The following is a 12224-nucleotide window of genomic DNA, read 5'->3' on the forward strand; positions in this document are numbered from 1 at the left end:
TGAGCTTGGAGCCTGCTCCTACCAATTCTTCTTTCTCAAGCAGCGTTTGAAACTCCCATTGTTCTAGGTGAGTTTTGCGACAGGGAATTTCATAAACGTGAGCAGTTTCTGAGCTCTGGGCACAGTACAGCATTTACTCAGAAGTAAATCCCAACCAAGTTCAATGGGGCTTCCTCCCAAGTAAAACGTGCATGGATTGGGGACCTGAAAACTTTCTTTTCTTTTAAACCCAACATTTTTTGTTTAGGTTTTAGTTGCCTTGTTTAGTGTACTTTTAATGTATGATGTGCTTTTAATTTGAAATATACTAGCCAGTTAGTTATGGTGGTTTAAAGAGTGCATGTTGAAGGGTTATCTACTGTACTTCAGACTCTCTCAATGATGCTTAAAATCAAAATAAATCTGAAATGGGATCACTGAAGGACCCTTAAGTCTTAGGTTTGCAAAGTGGTCACTCAAGGTGGGTGTCTCTGCCATCAGTTGTATAGGCCTTTAATATGTGTTAATTGTGGTGCCAAAAAGATATACAGTGGTACCTCGGCTTACAAACACTTCGGGTTACAGACTCCGCTAATCCGGAAGTAGTACCTCAAGTTAAGAACTTTGCCCCAGGATGAGAACAGAAATTGTGCGGCGGCAGTGTGGCGGCAGCGGGAAGCCCCATTAGCTAAAGTGGTACCTCAGGTTAAGAACAGTTTCAGGTTAAGAACGGACCTCCGGAACAAATTACACTGGAACCTTGGTTTATGAACACCTCGGTTTATGAATTTTCGGTTTATGAACGCCGCGGACCCATCTGGAACGGATTAATTCATTTTCCATTACTTTCAATGGGAAAGTTTGCTTCAGTTTATGAACGCTTCAGTTTATGAACAGACTTCCGGAACCAATTACACCCATGCTTCAGTTTATGAACGCTTCAGTTTAAGTACTCCGCGGACCCGTCTGGAACGGATTAATCCACTTTCCATTACTTTCAATGGGAAAGTTTGCTTCAGTTTATGAACGCTTACTCCACGGACCGTCTGGAACGGATTAATTCACTTTCCATTACTTTCAATGGGAAAGTTCGCTTCAGTTTATGAACGCTTCAGTTTATGAACAGACTTCCGGAACAAATTGTGTTCATAAACCGAGGTACCATTGTAAGTTCATAACCAGAGGTACCACTGTATTTATATGAAGGAAAGGGGACGTGGAGAGAATCCAGGGCTTGTCTGCAGAGTGAAAGGAAAAGAGGGCCTTTTCCCGCCTCCCCATTTCCATCCACTCTCTGAAGACTGGAGACGAGACCCTCTTAAGAATATTAGGGAGGTGGGCGGGGAAGCACGGCTTTGTTTTTTGCAGTCTTCCGATAAGGACTAGACCATGTGAAAAATGAACATTATATTTTAGCTGCAATTCGTTCATTTTCAGCTTTGTATTCTTGTCATAGCTGCCAAGTACCCCATTTCCCCCGGGAAACCCCTGTATTTTCTTACCGTTTTCCGCAGATGTCCCGAATGGCAAAATACCCCGTATTCCCCTGGATTACGGAGCTCCTGCCGGCGGCCATGAAGTCGCTTCTACGCACTTCCGGACATGTGTAGAAGCGACTTCCGATGCTGCTGTGCCCATTTCCAAAATGTCCGCAGCGCCAGAAGTCGCTTCTACGCATGTCCGAAAGTGCGTAGAAGCGACTTCCGGTGCTGCGCCACTGCTGATCCCGGATTTTTCCATCCGGAACTTGGCACCTATGATTCTTGTTATGAAAAAAAGTGCGCCTAGACGTTCTGTTGTTGCGCCCGTAACCTTGATTTAAGGTGCCGTTTAGCTCCTAGCTTTCATATCTCCATTTCTAACACTGCTCTGAAGTGTTACTTCCTTCCTCTATCGGTATGAAATAATAATAAATTTTCCTTCAGTAATAACTCACCCCAAATGGATCAGAAGTGCATTTGTTTTGCAAAAAGCACCACACACTACATGACACTAAGTGAGTACTTCCCACCCTACCTCTGTGTTGCATTTGTGCTGAAGATCTACGAGTACACAAATAAATATATATGACAAACATAAATAAATAAACAGTAAACATCCGTTATAAAAACACCACTTGGTCCCAGAAATAACTGGAGATCTACAGTATATTGTCAATTAAAACAGATACTCTACTGGTTTTTCCCTAATAAGATTTTAAAAATTATCTGTGGTGCACAGAAACATTTCGTTTTTCTTTTTCAGTGGCCTCGAAATGTTGAATAATTCCAGAGAATATTCAGCAAATTCCCACAGATGGGGGGGGGGCGGATTTTGAGTGGCTATTTTCACACAGCTCTGAGGCATTATTAGACTGTCACAAATTGCGGCAAATGGATTCTAGCTTAAGGCATCTGAAAGAAACCATCAGGAGTTTTAAGAACCATTATAAAGAGAACTCTCCTTTCTCACATATCAAACCATTTGAAGAAGTGTGCATGCACACGAAAGCTCATACCAAAATAAAAACTTAGTTGGTCTTTAAGGTGCTACTGAAGGAATTTTTTAATTTCATTTAGGATTGTTTATCATCCTCACCCTTTGTCCTCTAATTCCTTTGGCACCTTTATCTCCAGGAATGCCGGGCTCTCCATCTTCTCCCTAGAAAGGAATCAGAAGTAGAGTTTCGCAGCTAAGAGCCAAGCTAGACATTGCTCCTGTTTGGATTGCTTATCCTTTCCTTGCACGAAAAGAAAGTTAATTTGGATCAAAGCCATTGTGTGTGGCGTGCCTTTGTCCTTTTATGGCAGCCCTAATCGAACGGGTTCCTCTCATTTATTGCCCATAACCTCATTTTCCTTCCTGAGGGAAACCCAAAGCAGCTAACAGAGAATGGAAAAACTTTATTGATACTGAATATGTTAATTATGCTGGTATTTTGTTCTAATTAGGAGAATAATCAATATAACAAAACATAGCAACTATCGCAATATTCCAAAGCAACACTCATGTCTAAACGATAATCCATTCAATTGTATTAAATACGTAAGGAATAATTCAAAAAGGGTCCTCTTTCTGGCCAGGGTGTCACCACCCCCAAATCTAGCTTAATGTGTACAAAGATCAGAGCTCCTTCTTCACTAGAAGGTTTTATACCAGTGGGGAGTGCATTATCCTGCCGCCGTCCCAAGGCTGCAGAGGAGAAAAAGGGTATGCATTTAGCCACTTTGTGGCTTCCGAACTGGACCAGGGCTGTGGTGCAAGGTCAAAGTGTTAGGAATCCCCCTGCCTGCCCCGAATCATGGCCCCAATCCACACTTCTAGTTAAAGACTATGAAATTAAGGGATGTACCACTCAAAAGGTAAAGGACCCCTGGACAGTTAAGTCCAGTCAAAGGCAAATATGGGGTTGCGACGCCCATCTCACTTTCAGGCCGAGGGAGCCACCGTTTGTCCACAGACAGCTTTCCGTGTCATGTGTCCAGCATGACTAAACCGCTTCTGGCTCAACAGAACACAGTGACAGAAACCAGAGCACACGGAAATGTCGTTTACCTTCCTGCCACAACAGTACCTATTTATCTACTTGCACTGGCGTGCTTTCGAACTGCTATGTTGACAGGAGCTGGGATAGAGCAACAGGAGCTCACTCTGTTGGGGATTCGAATCACAGACCTTCTGATTGGCAAACCCAAGAGGCTCAGTGGTTTAGACCCCAGCGCCACCCGCATCAAAACAACCCATACAGGAAACATAAATGAGTCACAGTAGGAGTATATGCAATACCTGCAGTCCAGGGTTTCCAGGAAATCCAGGCTGCCCCTGGAATTAAAGAAACAGAAACAAAACTTTGATCTCATGTGACTTCCTTGCTGGCTGTTTCACATGTTGCTTTAAAAAGAATAGAAAACATTGCTCTAGTTTTTTTTCCTTTTAGATTAAACACATTTGCAATTTGGTATCTGTAGTGGGGTGTGTGTTGTATTGCTTTACATATGCAACTATTTTAACTCCTTATAAATGCAAATGCCATTATATATATTATATAAGTTTTACTCAGGGCAAGCCCATTGAAATGAATGGGCCATACATAGTGATGTTCATTCATTTCAGTAGGTATACTCTGAGTAAACCCAAGTTGAATGTGTCATCGAATGTGTCTGGTGTCATATCCCAGGCAGCTTTTCTTACACCTCATGGTCACTCCAACAGTAATGGAGTTATCTGCCTCATTAGAAAAGTTAACCATCAGCTTAAGAAACCTGATCTGCTGGTACTGTATAGTGGGCAAGACTCCTCTCTTCCTCCATATGATCCTAATCACATGGAAGATAATGCCTGAATAGGGTGGAGCATACGAAAATGTCACAATGGCATTACACCAGTCACCCAGGTGAGTTACCCTGGCATCAAAGGAGAGGTAGAATAATGCAATAATGGAGGTGCAGTTTAGTGCACTGTCCAAATCAATAATGCACCACAGTGGCAAAGTGTGGAGGGGGTTGCGGGGAGGTTGCCCTGGGCACAAAATTTGTTGGGGTCGCGCAATTACAGCACCCAGTGCTGCCTCAATACAGCTTCCGGCACTGGGCTCTGTTGAAAACAGCTTCTCCATGCAAAACAGGAAATGACCTCGCCAGACAATGGAGCGACTCTTCTTATCTCTATGGCTGCGATCTCCTGGGTAACGCAGGTGTTTTAGGCAGTTGAATGCACATGCGTACACTGTCTGTTTCCTTCCTTCCCTCCCTCCCACCTAGCCCCTATGAGCAGCCCCGGGCACTGGCAACCCACGCTACGCCACTGATGCAGCATCAGGAAGCAAGTTCAAGAAAGAGCAGGAGAGTGAATCCTCAGCTGGTCACAGTAAAGCCCGTACGATCCATTCACCCTGCCAAAGCATCCTTCCACATTCCACCAGAAGGGCTAACTTTCCATGAAATTAGTCCTTATACATCTCCTTCTGTACTTTTTGGACGACCGTCAGACTCCAGAATACTATAATTGATATAGGACAGATTGCCGTGCTTCTTTCCCAATCACAACTATTTATCATGCATTGGAAGTGTTGAGCGATGCGTTCCATTCCACTGTTTGCTTTGGACACTAGAAAAAAACGGCAGGCAAATATCCAGATCTCCAGGTAATGCAACACAACAAACATTTATACTGGCTTTTAATGTTGGTTTCGAATGGAATCTATTCAGCAACATGGGTCCCTTGTCAGTTATGGAACGGCTTGCGCTTGTGGCGTTGTGAGCTGTCCACAATCAACAATGGAACATTACCAAGGTGCTCTGCCTCACTCTCATCCGAAGGAGGCCTCTTGGCACTTTTTTTCATAAAGCTTCACTCCACATGACTATGCAAAGCCAGAACCTGAGCCAGCATGACAAAGGAAGCAAACTATGCTATGAATTGGCTTCCCTCTCTTCTGGGAATGAGGCGATTTAGGACTCTGCGAGTGGTGTGCATGCATTGGGCCCTGAGCGCTGTCTCAAAGCCCAGAAAGCGAGGCGTTGGGCTTTGGGAAGGAGGCATGAGGCTCTGGTAGGATTCTCGAGTCCTCCCACCTCCTTCCCAAAGCCTAGTTAGCACTTTCCCAGCTTTGGGAAGGAGGTGGGAGGGCTCTAGGATTCTGGCCTTGCACAGGGCACCAAAACCACCATGAAGCTGGGCTTACCGAAGCATAACGACTTGGATGTAAGCGTTGCTTTGTTCTGCTCCGGACCCTTTTTGCACACAGTCACTACAAGCACACTTCTCTGATCCCTAACAGTAAATTAATAAGCATTCCTGCATTAACAAAGATTAGGATTCCCATGCCCAAGCATGCAAACAGACCCAAGATTTTGGAAACCGCTCACGGTGGTGACACACATCCATATACGGGTGCAAGTGTGATCAGAGGCACTTTTAACAGACTGGTTGGCAAGCATGGGCTGTGTTTGCAAAAAAATATGAGAATGGTTACATCCCCAATGTGTGATTTAGCTCGGCCAGTAGAGCACGAGACTCTTAATCTCAGGGCAAAATTTGGGCAAAAGATTCCTGCGCTGCAGGACCTGGTGACCTTTGTGGCCCCTTCCAAGTCAACAATTCAATGATTCTATGAGTCTGTTCAACAGTGCTCAATAAATCCATATAACTATTGGAGGCCCAATCCACCAGGAACATCTGCAGAAGCCCAAAAGCAACTAAAGAAATCTGTGCAAGGGCAGTCTCGTTTTATTTTAATGAGGTTTCCATAAGAGACATCCTAAAAGATTGCACTGCCTGCTGTTAGTGGTTGTCATTAATGATGATCATCACTGTGTTGCTGTATAGCAGGGATGGTGAAGCTGTTGCCCTACAGATGTTGCCAGACTCTAACTTGCATGAACCCCAGCTAGTACAGCTAACGCTCAAGGTTCATGGGGGTGTAGTCCCAAAAAAATCTGTAGGGCCACAGGTTCCCTACCCCTGCTGAAGATTGATAGTTGACTGCGACCGAAACTTCACAGCATGGCTCTCACCTTTGCTCCTTTTCTTCCTCGTATACCATAGCCATTGTCGCCATCTAGCCCCTGAAAGGAATAGAAAAATCAAAAGAATGTTTTTAAAAAGACCTTTGGGGCCGGCCCTACCATTAGACAGAGTGAGTATAGTTAGAGTCCTGAAAGGACAGCAAATTGCTAGGATTGCATTCAGCTAAGTTCTATTCAAAGGAGACCGGCTGAAACAAATGGACCTGAGTTAGCTACAGTGGTACCTCGCAAGACGAATGCCCTGCAAGACGAATTTTTCGCAAGACGAATGCATCTTGCAATCTGATGGTGATTCGCAAGACGAATTCGTTTTGCAAAAAATCCGTCTTGCGAATTGCAGTTTACCATAGGAATGCAATGAAATTTAATTAATGCGTTCCTATGGGCAAAAAAAGAAACTTCAATGCATTCCTATGGGAAACCGCGATCCGCAAGACGAATTTTTCACAAAATGAATTGACTCGCGGAACGAATTAAATTTGTCTTACGAGGCACCGCTGTATGTCCATTAACTTCAGTGTGTCTTATTCTGAGAATGACTAGCTCTGGACACCACCCTTAATCACTAAGTTTATTATTATAGCGTTTTTATTGATAAGTTTGTGGGTTTTCTTTCTCTGGTGCCAAAATAACACCACTAGCCTTAGGTACGATTCACCTGGATTGGAAGGAGAAAACATTTACCGGTCTGCCTCAGGCAGCAAATTATCTTGGGCTTCCCCTGGTTGTAAAAATGGGACTCTGAAGTCTCTGCAGGGTTTTGGGACAAAATCTTGATTGCAACAGCAAATGGATGTATCGGAGAAGAAATTACTGGCATCTTGGCATGAAACCCACAAACTGTATCCCTGGCACATCTTGACTTTTTATATTTCACTCATTCTACGGGACAAGTTTCTTCATGCGGTTTTACTCTTGGGAACCATTGTCGAGATCCGGCAGCAATATCTTCAGAAGTGTCCAAATTGGTGCAGTTTGGAATGTTTTGGTCTGCCACCTGGATTCAAGATGGTGGCTGATAGATTTTTTTAAAAAAGCTCCTCCATCTTGGGAACCGCCGTGCCAAGTTTGTCAATGATATCTCAGGAGGTTTCCAAATGCGTAGGGAACAGACAGAAAGATGGACAGACACATGACTTTCCATTTGAGGAAGAAAAGGGATGAAGGAAAATCAAACAGAGCAATGGTTCTTTTTCAGAGGTGGAGAGAAATTCAGTCACAAACGTCAAGACTCAGAAAGGCAAAACTCACAGTCAAGCCTCTTGGTCCAGGTAGCCCCTGTTGGCCTTTTTCTCCAAGATCACCATGTTCTCCCTTTCACGCAGTACAAAACAGAGATTAACCATTAAATATGGATCAATAGTACAGTCCAACTTTATTGTTTTGGTGTCTATAGCCTAGCTCTCAATGAGGCGGCAAACTCAGGACTGAAAGTGGGGGCTTCCATAATGGTCAAAATAATCCCCTTTACAAAGAAAACTAGATTTCAGACAGAAGGCTTCTAGCCTAGCCTTCTCCCTGACAGACTGCTGATTATATGATTATATGAAACACTGGTTACCATTAGAGTTGATGAAGCTTTGGGTGAAATGTTCAGACATGTGTGAAGGGACATGTAAGCACCTCATCCTACCAGTAGTACCCACCTATAGAAAAACTAGGACTCAAGTATCGCCATGAGGAAAAGGCTAGGCCAGAGAAGTCTATGGAACTTATTTAGGGTTGCCATATTTCAAATAGTAAGAATCAAGACACAAAAAGCATTTGGGGGTGGGGATCGTCCCAAAAGTTGTTGAGCTTCCTGGTTCTGTTTGCAAAACCCCAGACATTTTGCTGATTTTTCAAAATTTTCCCCTGTATACTAAGTATTTTAAATACAGCTCATTTATTTTTCCCCTGTATACGTTTTGTTGGACGTATGGCAACCCTAACTTATTTTAAATGGCAGATGGTACCAAATACTAGGCTATCTGTAAGAGTTATTTTCTTTTATTTTAAAATACCGCCCCCCCACCCCCCATGTTAGATATGGATGATCACCATCATGAGCTCCACAACTCAGTGAGCCATTTGAAGTAAAGACAGCTGTTAGCAACCAACAGCATTTTCATTCCAGAGAATTTTAGTGAGTTTGAGCAGGGGACTGAACAGGGCAGGAGGCAGGGAGGTAAAGAGTAGGTGCCACCAATGCCAGGCAGAGCCAACGGAGTGGCAGCACGCGCGCACACACACACACACACACACACACACACGTCCTCTTCTGCTGATCTTAGGAGAAAATGGCAGCCCTTTTAAGTATTCTGACCTCCTCCCAAGTCATTTAAGGCAGTGGTCCTCAACCCTCGGGCCACGGACCGGTACCGGTCCGTGGATCAATTGGTACCGGGCCGCCCAAGAAACATTAAATACAATTAAATTAAAATTATTAAATCAAAACAATCTAAATAAAATATAAACAGTCAACGTCCCCCCCTTAGCGGGCCGCAAAACAATCAACGTCCCCCCCTCAGCGGGCCGCAGTAAAATGATCAAACGTTGACTGGTCCGCGGTGATAAAAAGGTTGGGGAGCACTGATTTAAGGGAGGGGTTGCCAGCCTGGCACCCATGGGCACAAGGGTGCCCACCAATGCCAGCGAGGTGTGATGGCGACTTCTTTCTTTCTTTCTTTCTTTCTTTCTTTCTTTCTTTCTTTCTTTTCAGCGTTTATTAGCATAACAGGGAGCCTTCCCATACTTCCCATACTAAACAGCCTCGGTCCAGTGTACCTGAAGGAGTGTCTCCACCCCCATCGTTCTGCCCAGACACTGAGGTCCAGCGCCAAGGGCCTTCTGGTGGTTCCCTCGCTGCGAGAAGCCAAGTTACAGGGAACCAGGCAGAGGGCCTTCTCAGTAGTGGCACCCGCCCTGTGGAACGCCCTCCCATCAGATGTCAAAGAGAAAAACAACTACCAGACATTTAGAAGAAATCTGAAGGCAGCCCTGTTTAGGGAAGCTTTTAATGTTTAATAGATTGTTGTATTTTAATATTCTGTTGGAAGCCGCCCAGAGTGGCTGGGGAAACCCAGCCAGATGGGCGGGGTATAAATAATAAATTGTTGTTGTTGTTGTTGTTGTTGTTGTTGTTGTTGTTGTTGTTACTGTTCTGTGTTGCTGTTTCTTTTTCTGCTCTGCCATTTTGTGTCATGCAATGCCCCTAACAGCCACCATTTTGTGTTACGCCGCACATCCCATGGCGGCCATTTTGTGACTGGCACCCACGGAATTTTCTCAAAATTCCATATGTACCCACCAGCCCCCAAAAGTTTGCAGCCCCTGATTTAGGCCATTCATCAAGGGGATAACTAGTGCTTTGAATTGCAAGAGAAATAGGCAGCAGCCAGTGAAGTCGATACAAAAGTGGACTCGCTTGTTCCAAAGGACAAGCTCCAGATACATTTTGTACCGAGTATAAAAGTACAAAAATATTTACAGCCCTGCTCAATTGCTACGCAGGGCTGTTCTTTATACTGGACAAAACGAAGGCTGCGTTTTACTTCGAAAGAAACGTGTTCAGACACTTTGTCGAAACACAAAAGGTACTGTTGAAATCAGTTCTTACCTTTTGACCTCGAGGTCCTTCTTTCCCTATGGAGCCGGGCGCGCCATCGATTCCTTGACTACCCTCCAATCAGAAACACATATCAAAAGTCACATTAAGAAAACCACAGCAATCATTGGCAGCCAGTTAAATAGCTTTTGTGTTTTCTCTATAATCGCATCCAGGTTTCAGCAGTCCTAAACGGTGTCTGTTCAACTACTACGGAAGAAAAGGCAGACATAGACTCATAGAACTGTAGAAATATATACACTAAAGGCATTTATTTCTTTTAAAAGTGTCAGTCTACATCTAATGATAGAATGCAGCTGAACGGATGAATAGGCAACGTGAGGCCCCAAAGTTGTATTTGGAGGGATTTTACTTGTTCAGAGAAAGTAGCAGAGAGAAAGCCATTTCAGAGGAAAGCTTTGGAGATGCGGGGAGCTGGCATGACTCAGAAGACTGGGTGAATGGAGGAAGCCATTGCTTGAAGTCTTCCAGAAATCAACATTAGGAAAAGGGGTTTCTGTAAATGACCCTAGAAGCAGCTTGCAAATTTAAACATTGCATTGGCTGAAAGGCACATATAAATAATTGGAAGCCGCCCAGAGTGGCAGGGGCAACCCAGTCAGATGGGCACCATCATCAATGCACATGAGCAAAATTCAGGCTCAAAAGCACTCTACATAATTTTGCATAGATCAAAACCCATGATGCAGTGCATAAGCTCTACTACAGTTGTAGAGTGTAGACTACAAAACCCATGACTAGGAACAAAATACTTGTGCACAGAAACATCTGGGGAACGTATAAGAGGCGAGAGGCCTTCACTTGGGGCCCACGCGGTCTCCTCCTCTCCCTGCTGAAATTAGGCTTGCAAGAAGCTTTCTCTTGAAGCCAACAGCAGAATAGGTTATGGTGTGCAATTGGTTATGTTTGGGGTGCCCGCAACAGTTTATCCATTTTGCAAAAGACTGGCGAAGAAAGACATATCATTTTTAAGACATACTTGGGGTCCTGGAAAGCCTTGGAGTCCTCGAGGTCCAGGTATTCCTCGTGAACCTGGTGTGCCCTGTGTGACACAGGAGACAAAGAAGTACAATAGGTTTTTGACGCGTGTTGACCAAGCCCCAGATGCAGCCTTCTTTTAGCGGCTCTGGCCTGTTGATACAACCGCTTCAATACACAATGGCTACTGGAAACAAAGCCTACCTGTTTCGATTCACAACCTGCAGAGAGACAGTCACTACAATATGCAGAATTCAGCTTTGACAAGGCAACCTTCTATGCACTGCTACAGAACACAGATTTATGTTACCTGGTTTCCCCGTAGCCCCATTTCCCCAGGAAGTCCTGGATCGCCTTCATTTCCTTTTAGGCCCTGTCAAAGAGAAGAGAAAAGTACTAAAGGAGACACATGTTTCTGACCTGCAGCATTCCGCGAGTGTGAATGAAATGCAGTTTCTGCCCAGATATTAACTAGCAGGAACTTGATCTTGCTCATAGGCAGCCACAACCTCGACAACAAAACAGCAACAACAGGAAGAGAGTCATACCACTTTTGAAAACTATATTGCTTAGACAGGCCTTTGCAATATGACTTTTTAAAAACTTTCTGGATGTTTTTTATGGGTACTTTGGTTGATTTTACTCTTATATGTTGTATCCTGCATTGTTATATTTTGACTAAAGTTGGGAATTATAAATATGACCATAAATAAGTACTTGTCTCCTCTGTAGAGTTGGTGGCCCCAGTTGACTCATGTGTAGCAGTTTGCTACCATCCATTGCCATAGCTGCCAAGTCTCCCACTGAAAAATGCAGGATCAGCAGCAGCGTGGCACCGGAAGTCGCTTCTACGCATGTCCAGACCATAGCTGCCAAGTCTCCCGTATTCCCTGGGAAATCCCCGTTTTTCCAGCTGTTCCTAGCTGAAAAAATGGATTTTTTTGTTTTTCCCCAGTTGATTCTGGTGCAGCGGTGATTTTGGAACTGGGTGGAGCATGCTCAGAAGCGACTTTTGATGCTGCTCTGCCCAATTCCAAAATGGCTGCAGTGCGACTTCTGGCGCGGCGGCCATTTTGGAACTGGGCAAAGCAGCAGCAAAAGTCACTTCTGAGCATGCTCCGCCCAGTTCAAAAATGGCGGCAGCGCTACTTCCG

At 44.3% G+C, this 12224-nt stretch overlaps 1 protein-coding gene across 6 annotated transcripts in view; it reads right to left on the minus strand.

The window, feature by feature from the left end:
- LOC118091883 (collagen alpha-4(VI) chain) overlaps positions 1–12224 on the minus strand; it is a 95474-nt gene that overhangs the window by 23097 nt on the left and 60153 nt on the right. For all 6 annotated transcript variants that reach the window (XM_088653469.1, XM_088653470.1, XM_088653468.1 and 3 more), the window contains 7 exons: positions 11381–11443; positions 11072–11134; positions 10084–10146; positions 7737–7799; positions 6474–6524; positions 3745–3780; positions 2557–2619 (listed from right to left, as the gene is read on the minus strand). In XM_088653469.1, coding sequence (XP_088509595.1) covers positions 2557–2619; positions 3745–3780; positions 6474–6524; positions 7737–7799; positions 10084–10146; positions 11072–11134; positions 11381–11443 — 402 coding nt within the window. The remainder of the gene's footprint in view (positions 1–2556; positions 2620–3744; positions 3781–6473; positions 6525–7736; positions 7800–10083; positions 10147–11071; positions 11135–11380; positions 11444–12224) is intronic.

The sequence above is a fragment of the Zootoca vivipara genome, chromosome 11 (genome assembly GCF_965207765.1).
Source record: "Zootoca vivipara chromosome 11, rZooViv2.hap1.1, whole genome shotgun sequence".
Lineage (NCBI taxonomy): Eukaryota > Metazoa > Chordata > Lepidosauria > Squamata > Lacertidae > Zootoca > Zootoca vivipara.